The sequence below is a fragment of the Branchiostoma belcheri genome, unplaced genomic scaffold (genome assembly GCF_001625305.1).
Source record: "Branchiostoma belcheri isolate BF01 breed outbred unplaced genomic scaffold, Haploidv18h27 scaffold65, whole genome shotgun sequence".
Taxonomy (NCBI): Eukaryota; Metazoa; Chordata; class Leptocardii; order Amphioxiformes; family Branchiostomatidae; genus Branchiostoma; species Branchiostoma belcheri.
This window is the reverse complement of record NW_017804298.1, coordinates 449,450-476,010: the sequence shown is the minus strand read 5'-3', so window position 1 is coordinate 476,010 and position 26,561 is coordinate 449,450. Positions and strand designations below refer to the sequence as shown.

The 26,561-nt window shown below is 41.8% G+C and overlaps 1 protein-coding gene across 1 annotated transcript; it reads right to left on the bottom strand.

Moving 5' to 3' along the window:
• Positions 1-3,156: 3,156 nt before the first annotated feature.
• Positions 3,157-17,255, bottom strand: LOC109483557 (probable G-protein coupled receptor 139). The gene is made up of 4 exons (XM_019786591.1): positions 16,983-17,255; positions 6,865-7,047; positions 4,348-4,547; positions 3,157-3,667 (listed from the first exon to the last, which is right to left on the bottom strand). Exons 1-4 carry the CDS (start codon positions 17,253-17,255, stop codon positions 3,157-3,159), a joined length of 1,167 nt encoding a protein of 388 aa, XP_019642150.1.
• Positions 17,256-26,561: the final 9,306 nt, after the last annotated feature.

Genomic DNA, 26,561 nt, shown 5'->3' with positions numbered 1-26,561 from the left:
AACCATCCATAATGATATTCAGCATTAGATTCAGATGAGATCCATGTCCAATACATATAGACACCAGATTCAGGAGTAATGTAGAGTAATCAGAGAAAAATACCCTGTGTTTGCTTGCAAGTGTCAATTTATGTGTATATTGTTGAACAGGCGATGTAAACGTATATTGATACGATCTATTGTGTTGTAACAGTGCTATATCTGAGCACAGATTGGTATTATGAGTTATTGGTTTGTATGTATACTATATGTAATTCATGTATCATACTTTCAAAGGAAAATTATAAGTTAGTTGTTTTATCAAGATGTGTTGTATTCTATTGTATTGTCGCATAGAATAAAGTTGTAAATAAGAGAGAATTTGATCACAAAGAAGTCTTAGAACATGTCTCTTCTGGTCAAGTGAATTCCCAATGTAGAGTTGTATCTGTGTTGGTCAGCTGGTATGGCCACCTTATGTGAATATATCTATATCTATATATATCTATATCCAATATTTCTATATGATATATTTATTCGTTAGAATATGTTTACAAATTTTATGTATAGTGAGAAGGATTGTAAGATATTTGTGGTTTGATAGTATGATTGTGTCAATGATCACATCATAGTGTTGATGACATTGCTACAAACAATTATGGTTGGTATATGTATGTGGCATTAGAAATTTGCTGCATTGGTTTTTCATAGTTAAGTCATACAGTATATGATATACGTCTAGTACATATCGTTATGTCTATCACCGAGTGTGTCACAATTTAGATTTGCAGATAATGTGATGTCCTGTGATTTGAATTAATACTTGAATAAACAATGGGACTTTTATGAGACACTTCGTTTGTTCTAGATTGTTATTGTGGTGTTTGGCACAACGTTTAGTTAGCTCTAATGGCAGTAAGAATACAATTCGTGCAATGCCCATGGCGGTTACCTGTGGGCATCATGCACGAATGTCCTCGTCTGTGAAAGTAGGTTAATTGGAGGCCAAAAGGCCAACCTTTTGTCACAATTGTTGATATATGAGACCGATCCAAGGAAACATTACCAGGTTCAAAAGATCGCCTATTTTACGACGCCATTCAGGAAGTATTGTTGGCAAACAATTACTTTATAGTCCCCTATTGTATTGAGAAAGACAATGATCAGCCACATATTGAATAGGAAAAATGAGCGTTTAACTACAACGGGTTGGGGACAGGAATAGATTACAAATTTACAATGCCTTAACCCCACCCAATGGTGGTTACCTGAAGGCAAAAGCTTCAAATGTCCTCGTCTGTGAAAGTAGGTCAAATTCGAGGCCAAAAGGCCAACCTTTTGTCGTGATCGTTGATATATGACGCTTCTAGCAAGACTGGTCCAAGGAAACATCACCAGGTTCAAAGATCGCCCACTTTACGACACCATTCAGGAAGTATTGTTAGCAAACAATTACTTTATAGTCCCCTATTGTATTGAGAAAGACAATGATCAGCCACATATTGAATAGGAAATATGAGCGTTTATCTACAACAGGTTGGGGACAGGAATAAATTACAAAGTTGCAATGCCTTAACCCCACCCAATGGCGGTTACCTTAAGGCAAAAGCTTCAAATGTCCTCGTCTGTGAAAGTAGGTCAAATTCGAGGCCAAAAGGCCAAACTTTTGTCACAATTGTTGATATATGAGACCGATCCAAGGAAACAATTACCAGGTTCAAAAGATCGCCCACTTTACGACACCATTCAGGGAGTATTGTTACCAAACAATCACTTTATAGTCCCCTATCACATCGCGAATGAAAATGATCAGCCATGCACATATTGAATAGGAAAAATATGAGCGTTTAAATACAACGGGTTGGGGACAGGAATAAATTACAAAGTTACAATGCCTTAACCCCACCCAATGGCGGTTGCCTGAAGGCAAAAGCTTCAAATGTCCTCGTCTGTGAAATTAGGTCAAATACGAGGCCAAAAGGCCAACCTTTTATCACAATTGTTGATATATGAGACCAATATAAGGAAACATTACTTTTAGTACCAGGTTCTAAAGATCGCCCACTTTACGAGGCCATTCAGGAAGTATTGTTAGCAAACAATTACTTTATAGTCCCCTATTGTATCGAGAAAGAAAATGATCAGCCACATATTGAATAGGAAAGGCTTTTGTTAGCTCCCGGAGGAAAGAAAAATCGACCTTTTAGCAGCTGAGACCCCATAAAGTTGCCGATTGCTCCCATGTAGCTCACAGGTAATGACGCAATAACAGGCCACTGTCATCATAGAGGTCATTTAGGGCGTGACCTCTGACCTGTCCTCCAATGCACGCTCAGTAAAGGTCAACAAGGTCACAAAACATTCGCAGTTAAAATATGAGCGCTTAACTACGACGGGTTGGGGACAGGAGTAAATTACCAAGCTATAAAACAAACTAGACTAAGTATTGTACTGAAGGGCCCTTACTCTTTTTCAACAGGTTGTCTTAGTGCAAAGGGATGGCATGTTAATGGTTTTACATTGGAGGCTAATGTTTGAACCACGACGATGTTATGGTCAGGGAATGTTTGCATTGTGTTTGTAGAAGTGGCAATAACACTTACCTTGCAGAAATTGACTGAATCCATGGCTAGAAACTTGAAGACGGAGGCCTTCCATCTTTCATGGGGATTATGAGTGATTTTGTGTCACCAGAAACAAGTGGAGAGATTGAACAGAACATGGTGGCTACATTGATAGTCTGATGAGCCAACAGTTGGCTCATCGTGATCAACTTGGCTTCTGCCAACGAGTCTCAAGCGCCACCTTGTGAGAATTCTCTTTATTGTCTTTGAGGTAACATCAAAATGTTCTCAAAGATGCCTTGTGTACAATGTACAGTTAATTATCAATAACGTCGGTCGACATTGCAATAATAATGACAGACAATATAAAAAAACAATCAATTGCCAACACAAACATCTGTTTTAATCACACTCATCACAACCCTGGCTTATATCTGTCTGAATATAATAAACATCAGAAATAATATTGTGTAGACTTAGGCACACTTATCCTCTACTTTTCACTTACAAGCAAGCACTTTGAATACAGCACATACGGTATTTATTATTTCTTGATTATTTAAACTGCTATCCGATTAAACTATATGACTGTCCAAGCTACGAATGCCGATCATTACACTTCAGTTATATCATTTTCAGGCCCGTTCGCTGAACTTGCACTTGACCTGTGGATTCTTCTCTCATCACTAGCGGTCATGTGCAGGACCTGGGAGTGGAACGGCGTTCGCGACGTCATGTAGCGGCGGCGATCGAACGCGCTCAGCTCTCTGGTCCCAGGCATATTCGCGAACACCGCCGTCTGGACCGGGTTGGTCGCCTGTTCCTCCAATTCGTACGACGGTCGGCGCATACCACGACAGCGGCACAACACATCCACGACAACCTCCCGAAAGCGCCTCCCCGTGAGGGAATACAGGATGAAGTTAATAGCGAAGTTGAGCTTGAACATCAAGCCTAAGGTGAACGCAATGACCTGCTTGCGGAAGAACGTAAACTCGTCGATGTCGTCCATAGTACGTGAGGCAAGGTCGTACACAACCACGATAGACTGCGGAACCGTCAGGACGAAAAAAGTGGTGGACACTGTGAATAGCACGATGGTGATCTGAATAAACATAGAGAAAGTAAAGTAGCCTGAGTGTCAACATTTTAGGCTATCAAATATTAGATATTAGATATGCGGTATGATTCCGTCACACAAATCTTGTCGAATGCATGAATGGATTAACATGGCAGATATACTCAAACTTCGTTCCAATGTAAAAGACATGTAATATATTGAAGACGACGCACTAAGTACTAAGTACTAAATACGTTCAAATACGGCCATTGCATGATGTCAAAGATATACTTTCCAACCTGCTGTTGTCGCTTTTCGGTCTCCACAACTGCGACTGAAAGGCTGCGACGATCTTCCTTTTTCTGAAAATAGAAAAAAGGACTTAAGCGCAGTACATGTACATTCACTAGAATTAGGTGGCGGTCTGAATTGCATATTCTGGTCATCTGCATCTTCAAGGGTGTAAAGTAGCCTAGCCCATCAGCCTTTGATAAGCGGGGACGGGTGACGATATCGGCTTCGAATTCCAGTCACCTTTGATCCACAACTGACGTTTAAATTTTCTATTTATGAATGGAATACAAAAGTCTAACCCTCAGATCTCCATGAAATATTTAGGTCTTGTCTGATAGAAATTTTGTATTCTTCGCAATCACCGTGATGTCTACAACTCTTTAATTATCGCGCAAGGGAAACGGTATCAGTAGTCAGCTGTCAAGGAGGTCATGTAACAAGATGCTCACCCGAAGCACCGTAGTGGCGATGATTGTGTTGAGCACCCCTACGGCTGCAGTTGGTATGAGCCGGCCGGCAGCCATGTCGTATATGGTGATGTTGAGCCACGTCTCTGGATCCCGGAACTCACACATGTTGTCCCTCTCCACCTGTGCCCAGAACTCCAGGCAGCTAACACTGCAGATCACTATGGCCAGACCCAGTAGCACCTGTAAAACAAGTATGATAGAGACCTATGTATAACATCTACTTGGAGATTAGACCATTGTACTATCTATATACTGTCTCGTATAGCTACATGGTGATTTACATAATTACCCTTGCGGACTACTGGAAGAATAGTGTACAATTTATGTAACATTAATGGAGATGTTAACAAAACAAACAAATGATCTATAGGAAACGCCTACAGTTTTTCACACACACACAGACACACACACATACACACAGACAGACAGACACACACACACACGCAGACACACAAACAGACACACACACAGACACACAAACACACACACACACACACACACACACACAGACACACACACAGACACAATGCTAAGAAAGTATCATTGTGGAGTGACAAGTGAGTAAGACACTTTCCATTCAACTTTTGTGCTATCTTTGAAAACCACATGTAATTGTAAATTCTACATATGCCCATGGATGTATCTGCCGCATTGTTAATTCTATCCTAGACTGACTTTGGGATTAATAGCGTCTATTACCAGCTTCATCGAACCGGTCGGTATGATTTACTGTATTGGTCGTGCTGCGGAATTGGTTTCATAATTAAATATCCCTCGGGGCAGACTTTGACCTGAGACTAAAAATATCGACATCATCGACCACAAATTAGTGCACTGTTTCATGGACCAGACAAGAAGGGATGTATCTGTAACCGCACAGGTTTACCCTTGGTGTCTGTCTTCCGTTCTAGTTTGTAAAGATATCAATCAAGCAATGTGGGAACAGTCCTCAATGAATGCGTGCCAGCTACACATTTTAAATGTCGTCTCCCGAAGGAAAACAAGGTGGTAGATTTAGACAGTCACCACAGACAGTTACCACAATTTCTCCATCCTTTCATCATTTAGAAGATCACCAAAAGACTATGTTTCTACTAATATCACAAAACCCACTCATTATTCAGAACGTGGGACTATTCATTATCCACTGCCTTCAAAGAAGAAGTCAACCCCATAATAGCTAGCGTAGCAGAAGTATAAGTTTTCCAGACAGTAGTTGCCTGTCTCCTAATTGTACCGAATAGCATATTTGACTGTAAAAGCAATTAGCCTTCGGGCATAATTTTGAAAAATCTTGATAGATACAAATCTATGACTATGTGTGAAAAATTACTCAGACATTGTCAAATTAATGCATAGTTGCACTAATCATAAGCCAGTAACGGTGCACCGCCCCCAGCGGACATTGCGTTCAGTTTCGGTTTATTAAGATACCAATCAAGCCACTGCTCTGAACACATGCATACTAACTACACATAAAGCTTAAGTATCAAAAGTGCCAAAGTGACACTGTTTGAAATGTCAGCTTACAAAGAAAGCTTAGACGGTAAGAAAGATTCTGAAACTTTGTGTAAAGTATTATATTACAAGGGCATTAAGAGAGAAGTGACAGAGCATCAAAAAGTTAATGTTTCGTTCAGAAACAAACATCCCATGAGAGGTTTATATGTCACAGTTCAGAAACCCCAGAGGCACTAACGGTAGTTCCAGTTTATTAGGAAATTCATCAAGAAACTGATAAAAGATTAGCCGAGGGCTTCGTCAGGTTGGTGAGTCATTTTGAACGTAACTTTGGAAACTTCTCAGCTACCTTCATCAGTTTTTAAAACAATTATTATGTGAAGACAACTTCACCTTCAAACATACAAAAGATACATTGAAGTTTCTTCTTGAGTTCCAGTTAGACAAGACAAATTTCTGGGGCCATTTTATTGATTTCTTCAGTTTTGCTAAAGCTAAAAGTACAGTTAGCATCTATCAGGCTTCAGAAGTGCCTGAAAAGAGAAGGAATTGGACAAGTAGACAGATAACATGCCAGGGGAGTTGGTCCGCTGAGGAATTGGTTCATCGCTCCCGAAGAAGTCGAGGGAGACCTAGGATTAACTACATCGACAACCTCAGAACAGACACCAGCTTAACTGAAGTAGCGGAAATCCGGTCTCTGATGGAGGATAGAAAGGGATGGCGCATGTTTTCAAGTTTGAATTTATTTATTTCGTGTGGCGTAGCGGCAGAGTGCGAGACTCGGAACTAAGAGTCCCGGGTTCGAGTCCTGACATGCCACCGATCTTGTGCCCTTGGGAAAGGCACTTTACACGACTTTCCTCATTTCGCTCAGGTGTAAATGAGTATTGTCCTGTCATTTATTTGTCCCATGTTGGTGGCGGCATTAATATAAGTTGAAAAAACTTGAGTGTGTCGTCACCACGTCTGGTGATTACATGTTGGAATAGTAAATAATTCAGCCTGCAAATGGGTCTGGTGGAGGCTAACTCACCCTTTTGGTGGTCTTCATGGAGCATAGCGTGCTCCTGCGCATGGGGTGGCAGACGGCGATGTAGCGCTCCACCGTGAAGGCTGTGGTGATCCAGGCAGACAGGTACCCGGAGGAACGCACCAGGAACTTGATCAGCTTGCAGTACACGTCACTGGCGTGGATCAGACCGTGGTCGTGGAATATCTGCAAACAAATGGCATCTTATTGAAAGCTGCTTTACGTAATATGACGATGAAACAAATTAAAGTAAATAGTAAATCATCATCATCGGTCGGCTGCAACGCAGGCGACTACAAGAGTCCTCTACTTCCCCTTGTCACTAGCAGGGTTGGCTATCTGCTTTGCCGACAGTTTGCTGTAGTCATCTCCCAGAAATGGTGATAAATGCGGATCAGAGAACACATAAGAGGCTACTTAATGTTGAAAGATGTATCAAAGGCTGGAGTCGCTGCACGTTACAGTTGTGGGAACTTGTGCTGCTGCTAATGCTGACAGATCCATCAAAAACTAGAGCTGCACAGGCGAAAATCACAGCCCAAAAACTTTTGTGTTGAAAGTTATAGTCTACAGTCACTAAACGAGCATTGATGTAGAAAAACGCACTTTAGTCCCCTATCTCTCCTCCCGTCCCCTTCACATTGAAACAAAGCAGCTACGTACTCGTACTTATCAAGCTTATACATGTGGAGATAAGCGTTCAGTAAAGGTACTTAGGTCTGCCGTAATAAGTTTTCTGGCGCCAGCCAACCGTTTAAAATCCAGTTTCATACGTCTTCTGTTATGAACATTTAAGAAACAGCAAAGAGTAAAGTTTGTTCACCCTCCGTATCTCTCCTCTCACCTTTTCTTTATTCACGTCTGAATAAAGCTAAGACGCATCACAGTTGTACACGTTGAGATAGTAATGGTAAGTAATGATTCCTGGCGCCAAAGAGCTAACGACTCATTATCAAAGTCGCCTAAACGTCAATTTCGTACGTCAACGCTAATGCCTTATGGTGCTGAGGAAACAAATACTAATTTTCTACACGGTATCTCTTCCGACGAGGCGCCCCCTTATCTTCGGTAGTGTTGTCAAACTATGGATTTTACTTAACACCCCACATCCGGCATCTAGAACAGCCCAGATCATGTGGCAAGTTTCCTCCCTGAAGATTCTCTCTGAAGCTAATTAATAGTGAGCAAGTAGTCCGGCTACAAAACAGAAAATGAATTACCTCCATCAAGAAACATTGAACTGATCTTTCACACTTTGTTCCCATGTTTCGTTAGTTATTCTCAGGAGCATGCGATGTTTACTAAACTGCAAATTATAATTTACGACAATTCTATCCAAAGATTAACATCCCGCACGGGGGAAACCTTATCCCCCTCATCCAGAACAGCCCAGATCACGTTTATTCCTGGAGGATCCTCAGCGGGAAGTCGGTTAATCCTATAGTCGCGTGCGGTTCCACATTCCGAGTGAGGGATTATCAGGGGCAGTCAGACTGTAACTAACGTGATTAACGATAATCCTCGCATTAGGAGATGATTGCTGGATTACACCCTTCTCTCTAGAGGTTGTAACCGCACAGCGAGCAAACATTTGACAGGTCGTTAACGAGTTTCTTAGATAAAGAAGTTTTTACGCTATTTTGTCGCAAGTATTTTGCTTCAGTAACGTCACGTTTATTTTCTACGTTTTATCCTTACCTTATCTTTACCATCTACTACTATTCATTAGATTTAGATGCTAATTTATCTTGCTTTATAGGTTGAGTGCATGGTACATATAAAATACATAATCAGAAGATAAGGAATAAAATGTAGATTTGCAGTTTTTGTGTTCCCCTTGTTGCCTTCCAATAAAACATCGCGACCTAATCTGTTGCCTGCTCTGTGATCTCTGTGCTCTATATTCAAGTTTGACCTAACGGACGCGAAATTGGTCACCTCTAAAGCTTAAAGGTGAGGCTTAATTTCCGACATGGATTTAACGATTGGCAATTCGATTTGGGGATTCTCTCGCGGGTTCACCTTCCTGGCTAATTGTTTCAAGGGTCAGACCACCCTTGTCGTAAAGAGAGACTGTTCTCTATTGGTGTCAGAATATCAACTGCACAGAAGTAAGACAGTAAAGACTGTAGGATTCGTGCGAGAGTGATCAAACTTCACAGGTCAACGCCCCCTGAAAATGAAATTCATGACGAAGAACAGCGACAAGCAGTTTGTGTCAGGATATCAACTACACAATAGTGTAGTCTCTACCATGCTTCAGAAGTGGTCGGAAAGAGAAGAAATTAACCAAATAGAAATATGATATACCAGGGGAATCCTGCTCTTTTCAACCGTTTCTGAAGGCTGGTAGTGGCTAACAGCCATGGACGGCAAGGCTCTTGAATAAACTGCACAGAAGTGGTCAGTAAGACAGTAAGATTTATGCATTTGAGAGTGATAAAACTACATCGCACAATGCCCTCTGAATATGAATTTCATGTGGTCAGACCACCCTTATGGCAAGCAGACCTTTCTCTATTGGTGTCAGGATATCAGCTGCACAGAAGTGGTCAGTAAGACAGTAAGATTTGAGCATTTGGGAGTGATAAAACTACATCGAACAATGCTTCCTGTGAATAACATTCATGATAGAGAGCAAAAGAAATACAAGGCAGTAAAATTCAATGAATTGTTTTTAGGAGGCTGCTTTGTATCACAAGTTTATTTCACATCATAAAAGAGCTCCTCATAAAAAGTGATTAAACTGGTATTGGTTTGAGAAAATCCCACACCCATAACTTTTTATAGCGTCTCATACAACATAATTTTTATAGCATTTGACATTAGAATGAAGAGGATTAAAGTGAGAAATAAAATGGTTTAAACTCAGATGAACTTCCATGCTACGGAGAGGAATAGAGCACCTGGACGTTCTTTGAACACACTCAGAATTACTGACATTCACTAAGTGCCTTCTTGCATTGATCGGGAAGACCGTGACATGTCTATTCATGTCCCCACGCGACAGAAGCCCGCTGGAAGCCACAAGATAAGCTTCAGCACGGTACAAATGAGCGCGCATTATGCCATACATACATAGAGTAAGACCTGGAAATTCGATGAACACCTAATGAAGCATCGGGTTAGCATTTCATGTATATTGATTACAAAGTTACTCGGTCACCCATCCGTAAACAGCTGCGGCAGAAGTTCGTTGCAGATAAAGCAACGCATTACATGAAGCATATTGTGCCCTTAGTATCCTGGTAGCCATCCAATTCTATTCCTATAGCTTCCATGCCAGGTATTAGATCAGAGGGTTCGAGGAGTGTACCAGAATTAGAAGGGGATGGTTGCCCGATAAACTCGCAATCTTGTAGTGTGAATGACCTGAAAACCTCAACTTGCAATTGCAAACTACGTTTTATGGCAATTAGAAATCCAGATAGACTTACAGAAAAGAAGACAAATGAATGTAAAGTGGGGAAACATGAAATGATCAGAGAACTGTACATGGATTACTTGGTTTATGTTGAAGTAAAACTACCCTCTCTTATTTAATGAGTACGTAACATTGAGTTTTTGGAAGGACATCCATGTGTGTGCTACGTGCTTCGTACCACGAAAACCCATCTTCTTTGCAGATGCAGGCTACTTAAGTCTTACCGGTATCTTCCGCTACGATCTTCTTCGCCCTTTGAGAATAACAAACTTTCAATGCCATGCAGGCCCACGATCAGTGGTCACTCAGAGATCAGCAAATTTGCGGCATCTCCACATGTAAGATTGCTCTGTATGCCCTGGGGCTTTTTATTTCAGGACGGGGTTGGTTATTTAAGACAAGATGCAGACGGCATGGCGACATCCCACCTTAAAAAGGGACTTGCTGAATACCTATTTCCGAATGCCTTGATGTGATGTAATCAGCATATTTTGATCCAAGATCTATCTGAGTGACAGTTTCGTAATGGGGCGACCAAAATAGCACAATCAGTAATCAAGGCAGCTTTAAACGTTTCGAAGCTGATAACAACTTCTGCTTGTTACACAGGTACGTGTCCTTTCGAAAGTGTACTGACTAGCCTATCAGAATAGCAATGAGCAGTAGTACAACATATGTGGTCACGTAGTTAGACGCCCAAATTATTTGGATGATTTGGTTCAACTTTGATGCCGATGGTCATGATAATGATCATTTTGGCATACTCATTTTCACCTGGGAGAAGTGAGGAAAGTCGTGCAAAGTGGCACAAGGTTGGTGACTCGGTAGGATTCGAACCCAGCACCTCTTGGTTCTGAGCCGAATGCTCTGCCGTTAGGCCCCACAACCCCAATTGTTTCTGACACTGTTCACGTTTCGCCTGCCATTTGCTGTCTACAGACCCAAACGATGTATGAAAACCATGGCAATGATAAACTATTTCTTGTTTCAGGCATCATGATGATTTATTAGCAAAGGCACATAGCAGCAACCTGCTGAATTGTATCCATATGTTTGCAAGAGATCAGATGACATGAAGAATCTTTGATATTGATTCCTTCACTTGACAAGCAAATATATGCCAGTAACGCTGCGGCCCAACTGTTTGGTAAATCAGACCAGTCCGACTGCACATGTGTGCATTCATGCGTTGCGAGTACAATCCCCCCGGCAACTATCTCCCCTGGAACATGGTAAAGGCAACCTGCTGAGGTGACCTTCAATCTCTCAGTGTTGAATACCAATAGATACTGGTCAGGATGGTTGGGTGTAACTAGGCCTCTGTTGGGAGATGTCTTGGAGATGAGCATCACTCTTTATAGATCTTAAGTTTGGAGTTGGCTTGTGAAGCAATATAAATCATACATTAAGAGATGGTGGTCCTTAGATTTATATTATACAAACGTCAAATCTCAGTGAATAGCTTCATCAGGTTGGTAAGTCATAGGTCTTTTCAACACAACTTCAAAGACATTTCTCGGGACTTCTTCCAAACATTCATGCATGAAGAAAGGTAGCGGAGGGCTACAGAAGTTAGCCCAAGATCTAATTTCAAAAAGAAATTCAAATATCAAAAGAGGTTTTGCCGTTTAGGTATAGAACGTATGCAGAGACCAGTCCCCCCGTGGAATACGCTACTTGCATGTTGCGTTTCTCGGATTCAAAAAGATACGTATCCATTTTGGTACTTTTTCCTTTAAGCTTAACTTTGCCCTAAAGGTCGCTCCCGCAGGGAACTAAGAGAAATGACACTGCTTATCGAGAAAAATATAAATGTAAATCACTATTTTATGATCTTTGAAACCGATCTGGCCTTCTTTCTACCTGTGTTATTGCGGAATAAATATAGATTCCTGATAAAAGTTGCTGTTTGGGGCAGCCATCTGTAGGATGGGACAATGAAATTGATGGTGATACGCTATCTTAACTGGGACAGGACCATATGCCCTCTTTTCATGGTAAGAAATACTTTGTTAATCAAATACCCTTGATAATCTAACAGTACCTCGACAGTTCAATCTCAAAGATGTTATCTGCGAGGAGAATTAGTCTCCACCAGACTCCTTTGCAGGCTGAATGAATAGTAGAAATCGGCCCAAATAGAATGTAACTGGCCAGGGGAGTTGGCCAGCTGATAGAGGGTCCAGTTTCTACACAGGCAAACTGGACCCTCTAAGGCCGACCAACTCCCCTGGACATTAAATTTTTTTAGGCCGATTTCTTCTATTCATCCAGCCTGTAAAGGAGTCTGGTGGAGACTAGACGAAAATAAGTGATCCAATCAAGTGCGTGGAAATCCGGTTATTGCGATGCCTTTATCTATAGATTGCAGACTTCGAAAAAATCAATTTCTGAAATGATTGATGACATAACCAATAATCCTGCTGGAATTGATCTGGCATACATATGGAAAATGCAGCTATAAACCAACTGTTAGCTGCAATAAAAAGTAATCCGATCGTTTTTTGCTGTTGGCGAAATGTTGTTTTTGCGACGAAGCATACAGAAAATACAGGTCAATTCCTAATCTTCCACTGCCGTCCTCATCAGATGGAGCGATCCCTTCAATCATCATTTTAAGATGAATCGATGATGATGAGTGATTATTACGGCAAAAAATACCCAGATGGGCACATATTATTTGATGAATTGCACGTAACTTTAATTAGTAATATCCATATTCAGATAATACTGCCTGGGATAGTGTGATGACATCAGGATCATGAGATACGAACGACAGTGCGCACAGTGCACAACAGGCAGTTTCCCTCTAGCTCTATATCAATTGGAACTAGTCCAACATTGGGAACCATGACCTTGTTGATCGAAGGAATAAAACTAAAACGTTTAGGAATTGGGCCTCCTCAAATTTGGGTTTTATTTGGGTAGAACAGCAATCTTCTCAAGGGCGTAGCAGAGATGTAGAGAACGGCTCCCTTCACGAAGCCTGGAGATACACAGTCGAAGATTTGCGTGGGCGCAAGTTCTAAAGTGTGCAAAAACTTTGAGACATGGAAGAGTGCGTGGGACCGGATGTAGAATCCCTTGGGCCCACGTTATGTCCAATTGACGCCGTTAGCCTAGTTGTGCTATCAGCCGGCCTAAATCACAGGTCAATGTAGAATATAAACCCGCCTTCGCGGCATCTTTATTCGATAAAACGGTCTTGGGGCTAGTATCCGGAATGGTTAATTCTTCCTGTCCGTTGAGGAATCCCAATTCGTACACTGCTATTACCATATACCAGGGGCAAGACGAAAGATACTATGTCAGGAGGCCCGTAAGCTGGCTTTATCCCTATCAGGCAGTTTACGTTGCAATTTGGGTCATTTTTCTTTGATGGCTATCGTTACTACCTACGGTCATACCGCAATGTTATTGAGGCTATTTAATGGTGCAGTTTTTCAGCCACTGCTACATGTATCTACATTACTCTATGGCTTTAATTACAAACCAACACAACACTGCAAGACTAGTCCAGTTATTATGAAGCAAGATCCATTATTCAGCCAAGTTGTCGTCTATAAAAACCGACAAAGAAGAAGCAGAATATCTTTTTATGTGTAGATAAACATTTTGATGCTGTTTAGCAGCACATTAGAGCACTCATACAAGCTCGTAAGTTTTTATAAACCTTTTATAGGCTCAAAGATATTATGTAGACTTATAAGTAATGGATGCTTTTGTTTTGTAGCAAAGTGATTCGCAAAGTTAGCTCTGCCGAGGGAGTTCACAAGTTCACTCCACAAAAATCGATCCAGCTTCGACTTCCTTATCCCTTTGGCCTTGGTGCCTTTGAGTTGATTAGAGGCAGACGCGATGAAAGAAATTGAATCTTAAAGCTTCAGGCTAATATTCAAGATCCCACGGCCGTGAGCCTGAATCAAACAGACTCGCATGCTGCTAGAAAAAGTTGCCAGCCATTTCAATTCCTTGCCGGCCCTTTTAATTCAGTCATCTTTCACTCTCTCCCTCTGCCTTTTTTCCTATCGAATTTCCCCTCTGCTCTAGGTCTGGTGGGTGATTTGACACGCCCATACTTTCTTTCCCTATCTTTTTTCAAGCTTTTTTTTTGTACAGATATCCATTTGATGATAGCAATCTTTAAATCACTCCTGATGCATGGATGGGCTTACAACTTGACGTTTGATATTTAGTTAAGACATACCGTGCCAAACACACTAAACAATGCGGACAGTTCTGACAGTTCTGAAATGTTGCCGTCCAAATCACCAGTCATGGTGCATGGGTCATTTTCTTTCAATTTCATGCTTTCAATAATTTATAGACAGGAGGTGTTACAAAGAGACATTGTTCCAGCCTTTGCACGGTGGTGAGGACACTATGTTGTGTCTATATCAATTTTAGAAGGCAGATATACCGTACACTGGGCAATGATTGATTTTCAACAGTTAAAACCTAACAGTTAAAACAATACACATAAACGTATAGTGCTTCCAACATATGGTACCCGTGTGTAAGGTCCATATCTTTTCCCGTTGGCTCGGTGCCTGTTACTATAATTGGCAATACTTTATAAACGATTTTACCGAAGAAATCTGAAGCCACAGAGACATTAACCTAAGTCATGGCGCCAATTCTAAGCTTTACAGAATTGACATAAAGTTTCGCGGCAGTGGATACAGAAGTACAGCTCTGTCTGGGCGCCTTGAAAATTGCTAAAATGAGAAGTCATGCTGAAATACACATAACGATCATACGTCTGGCCCTATATTCAATCTTGAAACATAGCCCCGCAATTTGTAGATAATGAATGGGCAGGGCCACATGGGCCCACATAATGGTAATTTTGACAACGTGCCAAGTCCACCTACACACATGGAGATTTAAACTTGAGAGAGGTAACTATACACTGTCAACTTCTCAGTGAGGAACTGCTGGTTTTCTTTTTTGAACACATTGTAGATGGAGGAAAGTTGACAACTTGCCAAGTTAGCCTACACACACGAAGATTATAATTAAAAGAGAGGTAACTATACACTGTCAAATTCTTGGTGAGGTACTGCTGGTATTCTTCTTTGAACACATTGTAAACGCTTAAAAGTTGCCATTTAGTGTCAAATTTTAAGAGCAATACTAGTGGTTTTAACGTCCTCTTTGAAGACGTTGAAGATGCTTGAAAGTTGCCAACGTGCCAAGTCCACCTACCGGCCCTACACGCACGAAGATTCAAAGAGAGGTAACTATACACTGTCAAATTCTCAGTGCAGTATTGCTGGTTTGCAATTCTTCTTTGAACACATTGTAAATACATCAAAGTTGCCATTATGTATTAAATTCTAAGTGCAGTACTTTTGGTTTTGGCTTCTTCTTTGAACACATTGTAAATGCATAAAAATTGACAACTTGCCAAGTACGCCTACACACACGAAGATTGAAAGAGGGGTACACTGTCAAATTCTCAGTGCAGTACTGTTGGTTTTCACTTCTTCTTCAAAGTATTAAAGACATTATAAATGCATGAAAGTTGTCAAACAGTGTCAAATTCTAAGTGCAGTCTGGTTTTGAGTTCCTTATTGAAGACATTATAAATGCATGAAAGTTGTCATGAGGTACAGAGCCTGGTCTGTGCTGAAAGGACAGACATGATTGAACCTGTCAAAATGTAGCAGTACGGTAACATAGCACGGCGTTTTGCTGTAAGGAAAGTTGCCAAACATCGTAGATAACACTAATGGGCTTTCTACGGTCAATTTGACTCAAGACCCTCCCGGTGACAGTTGGCGAGGGAAGATGAAGGAAGGTAATGTTCCATCAGTCTGGAGGTGTCCATCAGTGTCACTCTGTATTCGCCAGATCCGCCGGCAATGCTAGCAGCTTATTTAGAGCTTCAAGTTGAAAGAGTGACGTTCAGAATTAGATAGACGACTTTAAAAATAGAGGCAATTATGCAAATGGCAACACTACTATGTTCTTTACGTTATTTTATAATACTGTCAAGTGAAATGGTGGCCTTAAAAAGCTAGCATCCAGAGTCGTGAGACGTGGCTATTCTCAAAGACGGCAGACGACTAAAACAAAAAAGGCAAATCTGTTTACAGAGCAGTGAAGAAGGAATGTTTTCGCGTGGGTGTGTAAGATCTAGCCTAGTGACAAACGACATACGACCAAGAAAAAGACAACAAAACATGTCTGTAAGCGACGATGCCTTACCTGCAGTCCTACTGAGGTGAGTAGGAAGACGGTATCCGCCGCTGCCAGGGAGGCCAGGTACAGACTGAAGGGCTATGAATGTAGTCCTGCGTAACAGTTTAAACAGAAAAGCAGCATAAACATAGCAACAAACCCTGTACGTACCTGCAGCCCGACAGACGTGAGTAGAAAGACCGTATCCGCCGCTGCCAGGGAGGCCAGGTACAGACTGAAGGGCGCCTTCCTCAGCCAAGCATGCTATGAATGTATTCCTGCGTAACAGTTTAAACAGAAAAGCAAACCCTGTACATACCTGTAGTCCTACTGAGGTGAGTAGAAAGACGGTATCCGCCGCTGCCAGGGAGGCCAGGTACAGACAAAGGGCGCCTTCCTCAGGCGGAAGGAAGCCCTAAAGCTACTACCCAGTGTCGTCGACATCCTCAAAGACTTGGGACAACCACGAAAACAAAAAAGAGGTCTGACTTGGTAATCAGTTAAACCTTACCTGCAGCCCGACAGACGTGAGTAGAAAGACGGTATCCGCCGCTGCCAGTGAGGCCAGGTACAGACTGAAGGGCGCCTTCCTCAGGCGGGCGCTGCACATCACCGCCACGGACAGAACGTTCCCGGGCACGCCGATAGACAGGATCACGTAGGTCATGATGTCGTAGAACAGCATGAAGCTTCTCTGCTTCGTCTGGAGCTCCGGGTTAACGACGGGCCCGCCATCGTCGCTGACGTTGGAGAAGGCCGTCTTGTTGAAGAGGAAGGTGTCCATGCTGTATACTCCCAGTCGTAGACCTTAGTCCTTGGTGAGGAAGGGTGTTCCTTGCTGCAATGCTGAAGCTTTTCGAGTTAGAAAACACACGGTGTAACCAGTCTTAGATGTCCTTAGAAATAGAGGCTGTTCTTGGCTGTAAATTCTGAAGTCTTCGATGTCCTCAGTGATCGAGAGTGCAGCGCTGAAGACTTCGACGTAGGAAGCACACGTAACTGCTTCTTGTGGTTGCTGACAGTTCAAAGATGATAGAGGGTATGTAAATGGATATTATAGCGTTTTCAGGCTTAGAGGTCCTCAGCAAACGTGGCTGCAATGCAGAAGTTGTCCACGTAGAAAATACACTGTGGCAGTGAAGCTGTGTGTTTGGTAAGAGCTGTAGGTAGGCGACTATGTGAGTTCGCCTTGAGCGAGTAACTGCACGTACACCTCAGCTGCGGTCAGCAAAGCGTACACCTAGAATCCGCAGGCTGCTGCTAAAATATATGGCGCAATTTCAACCAAACACCGATGCCGGTACCAGAACCGTCGTTAACCTGTCAGAGATTCCTCAGCGCTCCAGCCGTGCACGCGGCGTGTGACGTGGTTACGAGCGACGCTCCGATGGTCTGCGGTCTGTGGTGCGGATTCACGAGTCTTTGTCATCATTTAAATCATCCTGTCGCGTGACGTCACAGGTGGAATGCTAAGCACGGATCCAACACGCCTTCTGTAGCCTCCTGTGCAGGCTCCGGGCGGGTGGGAGTGTTTCTTTCTTTTTCTTTCTTTTTATCTTTCAATTTGAGGCATCCGCCTTCAACTAGCTGAAGATTCTGCTGCCTTTTTGTGGCTAGTACGAGATGGGGTTCACCTAGCCTCCATCCGGGTGGCGATACTGCGTTTTGTAGAGTTTTTAACGCGTTCTTTAATTGCCGGCCATCCTACAACCAGCCTCGAGAGAAGGTTTCCATCCGCCCACGGGGCTGGTTGTAGGATGGTCTAGCCTCTACCAGGCTTTGGGAGGCGGCTGGAAAGAGTAGAAATTGGCCACATAGAGAGATAGCATGCCGGGGGAGTTGGTCTGGTGCGGCAAACTGTTCTCCGAAGCCTGGTAAAGGCTAGCTATAGGATGACCTCCCGAAGCCTGGTATAGGCTATAATAGCCTCCCGAAGCCTGGTAGAGGCTAGGATGGCCAGTAATTAAAGAACGCGTTAAAAACTCTACAAAACGCAGTATCAAAACTCCCACCCACCCGGAGCCTGTACAGGAGGCTACCTCCAATGGAATTGTAAAACTGGCGTCAGAATGTTCAGCAAGGTCAGGCTCTGTAGGAGTAAATTGGCCACCAGGGACAGGAAGGTGCTCTCACCACATGCCTTTTATGAACTTACTGTGACCATGAATAAACTGAGAGTGGCAGAGGAAGATATATTTTGTATTACTTTTGGGTCACATATATTTGCGTGGCCCTTTGTACGGAAATCTACGCTGCTTCATGTTTGTAGTTGTGCCTTACTCAAAATAACTATAGTCAAAGCATACTAATTGTAGCCTTTTAGATTTTGCTATTTTTGGCAATACCTAATGGCATTCACGATGCCCCTCCATTCTTTCAAACTATACACTTTAGTCCTTATTGCTTTTCAGATATCCATGTCTGTTAATTCTCCCAATACATTGACTGGTATTCACCTAACCTTACTCGCATATAGTTTGGCCAGTATAGATTTTGTTATTATTGTTATCTTGTGAGCCGACTACAGTCTTTTCCCAGCCATGGCTGAATTCCAAAGAGCTTACAATAAGCTAGGTTAAACCACAAGGGTCTGTAATGTCAGCCTTTTAGCCCTCTGATAACCTCAAAGTGACACTAATTGCCCCAGGTGCAGCCTCAGGACTGTAAGGTTATGAACCACTCAATCCTGGAAGCAGCCCTTATGTCTTATCAGCATGTACAGTTGGTTCTCCGCGTAACTTTCCATTTGACTTTGACTTGACTCTGAAGACTCGAGCTTAATGAAAGTCTAGCTGCAGCTGGTGTGATAGAATTCTATCCCGTCCGTCTGTCCGCACCGACCATTGTACATATTTCCCCCTCCACTGAACCGGAAAATTGGATGTCATTCGGGTTACATGGAGACTAGGCTGGTCTTTTGAGTTAGACATTGATTTCAGCTGATATGACTTCGTCTGCAGGTTTTCGAGGGCACTTCAGGTCTTTTTGATACTTGATACATGATACACTATACAGATGAATTATGGGATGTTTGCACTCACGTGATTATGACGTAAGTATCGGACGCCATATTGGAGGGCTAAACCTGGAAGTTGCAGAGAAATTTAGATTTGTATTTCAATGACCTGAACCAGACATCTGTCACCATGGTAACAAGTGTTGGGTTACATCATGTTGCAATTTTATAGCAGGAGGGATTTAGACTCCTGTCTCCATATGCATGAATGTGTTTGAGTAAGAATTAACAGCAGACCGTAATCCTATGCGAAGATTAACATTATGCATTTGCATTGCAAGTGCTACCTTTCTAGTCGTTTTTATCGCTTTAGTGTAACATGTAACCACTTTTGGCATTTTCATTCAAGTACACAAGGTCGCCCATACTCTTATCAACAAGCGTTACTTTACGTCTAAAATTTGACGCTTCAATACCCCGGAACCGAAACTAGCTAGCAACATTCTAACGTCCCCTATAAAGGACGAATGAATGATACATCAGCTGCAGGCTAAATAATGCAGGGCTTTATACTCTTTGCAAAAATCTAGGTCACACACATGCGTCATGCCGGGTAGACTGTTACCGTTTTAGTGATATGATTTTCAACGGAAAATTACCCTATTATGGAAGGAATTAGATGGCTCTACGTGATTACACAGAAGGAAAAGAGCAATTCATACTTAATCGTTATAATCTTGTTAGGTGTAGTGGGGAGAGAGAAACTGACGACAAGGGAAATGGAGAAGACGAAGAATCGGACAATGTTACTTTTGGAAGATCTAGTAACCTAGTCAACAAGAAGGCATGATTTTATCATTTATTTATGATTTATTTATGATACTTTTTGTGTGAATGCAATCAACGTTGTGACCCTTTCTGTGCTTCCAATACCGTCCCGTGAGATTGTACCAGAGTATTTAATGCGTCGTACTGAACGCCCACTGCCATTGTTAATGGCGCTACCTCACCCGCGCACCAGACGTGTTATTAAAACTTCAAACTGTGACAAACACGTCATAAATCTATTACATCATACGACCTATTTCTTATCCCAAAATAGTTCTAACCTAGTTACAAACCACAGCCATCTATTCAGACTATAAATATGTCCAACATCCAACACTAGGTCATGAATAAAGATCCATAGGCTAATGGTTGTTTATTATATGCACAGATGTACACGGCTGATTACAAGTGTCATTCCAGGATTAAATGCTGCTTCAAAATCTTCCAACGCTCATTATCCTAGCTGTGCAGTTATCCCTTAAGCTTTACTACTCGTGCGATGCATGCATCAATGATTGATTAAGTTCTATTCTACATTAAGTCTTATTCAACTTTGCCATACATTGTACCATCTGCAATTGTCTTGCAATAAAGATCTTCTTCATCAAGTTGTTGTAAACCGTGCAAGCATCGCCTCATAAATTCTTCATCCCTTAATTAATTGTACTTACTTTATGCACTGCGTCATGTCTTCGGCAAACGCCCCAAGGAGATTGTTCAACCTAGACGGCAGCGCAGCTGTTAAGTCTTCACTTAATCAAATAACTGTTCTGCTTAACAAGGGATTTTGCCGCTAATTCTACAAGAGCCTGCCCTTACCTACATTTTGTAGCTCAAAAGCCATCCTTATTAATCATTGCCCAATGATTTATGTATTAAGTAAGCAACAAATGTTCCATGTAAACCCTACGGGTGCATCTTTAAGCAAGACTAAGATGCAACCCTTTAAGATGATTATGCACTTCATTGAGCGTGACAAATAAAAAGATTACTCGTCTAGCGATTCCTGTCTGGGCACTTATAACTTGATTTATGTATGACTCACATCAAACAACCAGGTTTTCAGAAACCTCCCAGTGGCCACATGTTCAACCAACAAGGCGTTACAATCAGTAAGTCTTCAGTTGATTGAATCTACCACATCCAGCATTTACAAAGGCAACTCATTTTCTAGCTGCGCGCTTCACCTCAAGTAAAGAAAATTTGTATATGTGCTAAGCATTCATAATGTTCACATATGTCCAATTCACACTGCCTGTGGCATAGCCTAACCTACAAGGCGCTGCAATATTAAAATCTTTACTTGATTGAATCTACCACATCCAGCATTTGCAAAGGCAGTCCGTCATCAGAACTCATTTTCTAGCTACGTACTTCACCTCAAGTGAAGAGCTAAATATGTATTCGTGATAAGAATTCATATATTTAATCTCCAAGAAGATCATAAGGTGGCCAAAGACAGTAGCAAATTGGCCAAGGGTGACTGGATACTGCCTGGCCAATTTGATACAGTAACTGTCTTTGGCCAACCTAGGATCTACTTGGAGATTATGCTCACATATGTTCAAGAAACACTGCCTGTGGCATAGCTTAACCTACAAGCTGCTGCAATATTAGAGTCTTTACTTGATTGATCCCACCACATCCAACTTTATGCACTGCTGCACAAGAGTCTTGTAATCACCCAATAATCTCGTGACACTAATTCCGAGAGGGCGTCCACATCTGTCATTCCCTGACTGTGCATTCATCCTCTAATCCTCGTTCCTTGTATGGTTTATGCATTAAGTGAGTAAAGAGTTATCCTGATAAGCAGCCATGTGTTGAAAACACACCCTCTGGACATATGTTAACCAAGAAGACTGTGCAAGCGTGAAGTCTTCCCTAGATTAAATCTGCACTTTGCATATCATCTGCCGAAGTTCTGGCCTTCTCTGATTGTGCACGTATCTGACATATGTTAACCAAGAAGACCGTACAAGGGTGACGACTTTGCTAGATTAAATCTACACTCTGCATATCTTCCGTAATGCTGAGGTCACATTTCCAACCGGGGCCCGGCCGGGCTGTTTCGATTAACGAAAAATCAACCATTTTTACCAAGAATATACGCAAATAGGTCCATTATTAATTTTTAAAAACTTTTTTTGCTTTTTTTGTCTTTTATACCATATCTTTCGTTCCATAAGACTACCCGACCGGGCCCCGGTTCGGAAATGTGACCTCAGCATAAGAGGTTACTTCTAGTCTCTGGTCTTCCCAGACTGTGTACGTATCTTCTTTTCCTAACCCCATGTATGTTGTATGCCTGACTGCAGGACTAGGATCAAAAGATCACACGAAGCAATATTGTCTGCCACACACAGGCATATATTAATCAGTGATGTTACTGAAGCATAGTCATCAGATGACCTGTATGATGTATTCTGCCAAGACGACAAAGTGAATCTCCCATATGCTACATAATGCCATCATGGTCGAATATTGCCCTGCATGTCTGCAATCAACCAGGGTGTGTAATCATTCTGATGAATTCTGTCACCAGGGCAAGCAGAATTTACCATACGACAACGCCATCATGTTCCAACTGGCAAGGCAGTTAGATTGCGGGCACGTAGTAAGTATTAGTAGTTACTGTACTTCCTTGAATCTGCTCGGTTGCCGGCTACTTTAACCCATTTGTCTGTCTGAGTGAAGGTTTTCCTAAATCTATTCATGTCAAAACTGTGCAGAGAATACCATTGTCGAAAGGTAGTAAGTATTATGTAGTGATTGCTGTACTTCTTAGAATCTGCTCGGGTTGCCGGCTACTTTCACCCAACCACATGTCTTATACTCTTACCGTTAAACGCCAAACGACGCTAGCATAAATCTACTAATGCTACAGTTTGTCAGGAAATCAGGTTGCCAACAGGTGATAGATATTCATGGTGCTATAGGCGTCCTGGAATCTGCCACGGTTGCCGTAGTCTATCACCCACACGTAACCCTTAGACTCTTACCGTTAAACTAGGAACGACGTTAAATGTCGAAGGAATCTCTACTAAATGTCAAAACTGGCAAGGCACTTCAGATTGCAGACAGGTAGTAACTATTAGCTGCGCTGTGTCGGATCTTTCAAACCACCGGCCCTGTCACTTCTAAACGCTGGAGGAAGATCTACTCAATCTACTCATGTCACAACTGACGGAATTTGACAGAAGTCTATTCAGGGTACTGTGAAGACGTTAAGTGGGCATCTATCGTGTACTAAATGGACTCAAACCGTTACAGTTAGTAGCATTTGACTCCAGAGACTTTGAGGAAAAACAGAAAGGTTCCTGAGGCAACGGGGTAGCTCTGATGTTATGTACCGCCAGCCAAATACATTTCATGCTGCACACTCTGAGTGGCATGTAAACTCTTCATGGTATTTCTTCTTTTCCTCCATTAAGTGTCGCCACGTAGAAAGGCCCGAAGTCATCTTTTAGCCATAAGTGTGTCATGCAGTATTAAAGTATTTGGGTCATCAGATAAAAGTGTCAAGCACTGCAATTTCATAGCCCGTCAAAAACTTCATTTACATGTAATTCTAACACCTTACTACTTAAAGATCTTCAACAGTTTAGCCTTAATAGCTATATTCAGTTATCAATTTAATTGTTTCATCTTGTTTTACTTCTAGAAAGTCAAATATAATGTAGAATTCACCCTGTTTTACTTTCTTGCCGTGTTCCAGGAGATTTGTGGCCCATTCCGCTGTTTCATCCACCGGGTCCCATGGTACCCGTAAAGGTGCGAACTTGTAGGAGATTTATTGATGCCAGACACATTCGGGAAACATTCAAGATATTAAAGTTGGCACTTTTAGTGGTTGTTTAAAACGTTACAGTTAATATTTCACTCCAAACCTGAAGGAAATTTACAGGTTCATGATCACAGAACAGTGTGTCTAGCACAGGTATAACCCCTTGATATATAGGTTGCGTTTTGCTTTCATTCAATATTATATTCGGGGAATATTCGGGGAATTTTCGAGATATTAAATTTGGCACTTTTAGTGCACTGGTGGTTGTTTAAAACGTTACAGTTAATATTTCACTCCAACACTGAACTTATATGAACACAATTTACAGGTTCATGATCACAAAACGGTGTGTCTAGCACAGGCATAACCCCTTGATATATCGCTTGCGTTTTGGTTTCATTTTATCGGATTACGATAGACGGATGTGACAATCTAATAAAGCCGCAGCGGGAGAGCCTCAGGTCGTAAACGCTGGCGCCGACCTATTTTTGTGAATGTCCATCATACATAGATCAAACCACCCTGCCGCTATACGGTTTGATAAAAATAGAAAAGTCAAACAAGATTGGATATATGTGTGTGTGTGTAATCATGTCATAATTTCATGGCAGTAATTGTAAATACAGTTATATCACATATGAGTAGTGAAATGTAAGTCTGACACATTACCACAAATATACCTGGCAAAATGTAATTTCCAGATTTAATCATTAAATGTGGCAGACAATACGCCATAGTCAAGTGAGTACAAATCCCACAATCATACAAGGGTTTGGGGGCCTTTTTAGAAGCTCCACGCTTCCATCAGCTGGTGATTTGTTACGCACAGAATCAGATTCATCACTTTTCATTCCTAGCTTTTAAAACTTTTCAAAGTGTAAGTTTGGCCATGAGTACCTTTCGTGTGTTTTTTTTTTATATATTCCAACATCTAATCACAAGACGTGGTGGCGGCACACTCAAGTTTTTACAACTTAATGCCGCCAACAACACAGGGGACAATACATTACTCATTTTCACCTGAGCGAAGTGAGGAAAGTCGTATAAAGTGCCTTTCCCAAGGGCACAAGGTCGGTGGCATGTCAGGACTCGAACCCGGGACCTCTTGGTTTCGAGTCGAGCACTCTGCTGCTACGCCACACGATCCCACTACTTAAAACTTATTTTCAGTGTACGTTTGGCCCTGCGTCCCTTTCGTGAGCAAGGCTTGCAATTCCACTCACGCCACAGGTCTTTACTTGCCATTATGTGTCATCCGTCTTCAGTACTTAAAGGCACGTTACCGGTAGTCCTCTGGTAATAAAAAGAAGATGGTGCATCTCTATTCTCGTAATCTCACATGACATGGCGAGGGCATGTCTTCTTTATCAGTGCAAGGGTCATAAAGCAAGGGAAATATAACAATTCGTGGGTGCTCTCAAGTTACCTGTACAAAACTCACTGAAACATAAACGAACTGGGCAAGTAAGGACTTGATAGAAGAAGAAGAAGAAGAAGCTTATTGCACAGCAGATGTAACGGGTACAACTTATGGCAAAATATACATGCAGAGTTGGTGATGCTAACAATATCTAACAGTTCTAAGAGATGACATTTCTAACTGTTCTAAGAATCTGATCTACTTTCATATACAATGTATAACAATAATGAGATACTAATTATACTAATCTAAATTTATTGATAGTAATATACTGATAGCAATAGCGCAGGACAAAATGTATCGAAGACTAAACTTTGTAAATCCCCATGTCATAGTAGACTCTACTAAGTAGAGAATGTATGATTGTGTTGAGGTAGCAAAAAGGGTAGGTACGCAAAGAGGACACAAACTGTATAACTGTTCAAAGAACACGTAATTGTTGAAGCTAGCCTGAATGTCAGTAGAGAGAATGATTGATTATTATGCTGATATTGATAATTATGTAGAAAGGGAGAACATATTAAGCTGTATGTTCGAAGCCCACGTAATTGACAAGAGACAATTCTGAATGTCACTTTAGACTTTAGACCATTCTGAATGTCACATTTGCCCTTAAGCGATAAATCCAGCTATAGCCCATTTCTACTTAGTGCCCGAAGCCTCGTTATCTGCTATATTCCTCAGTAGTGAACCAGAAATGTCATGCACGTCCATTCGGGGTGACCTTCATTGAGCAACTCTAAACGTAACGACGTTTTGAGCCCCGTGAGGCTACATTAGCCATGACAACTATCCAAAGGTTTATCTTGATACCTGCTCTAGGCAGCCAATTTCATTATGACTTGTATTGAGGCAAAACTGACAATGATCTACAGTGTTAACCTCATACATTGTCAAAGTAGGATAATCGTTTTGGGCCCCGTGAGGCTACATTGGCCCTGACAACTATCCATAGGTTGATCTTGATACCTGCTCCAAGCAGCCAATTTCATTATAGCTTGTATTGAGGCATCTGATAATGATCTACAGTGTTAACTTCATACATTGTCAAAGTAGGATAATAGTTTTTGAGCCCCGTGAGGCTACATTAGCCCTGACA

Coding starts and splice junctions, on each gene's coding strand:
- LOC109483557 (XM_019786591.1), bottom strand. CDS start 17,255: ATGGACACCTTCCTCTTCAACAAGACGGCCTTCTCCAACGTCAGCGAC. Junction 7,048..16,982: donor TCACGTCTGTCGGGCTGCAG/GTAAGGTTTAAC, acceptor ATTTGTTTGCAG/ATATTCCACGACCACGGTCT. Junction 3,668..4,347: donor ATCGCCACTACGGTGCTTCG/GGTGAGCATCTT, acceptor AGGCTACTTTAC/TTTCTCTATGTTTATTCAGA.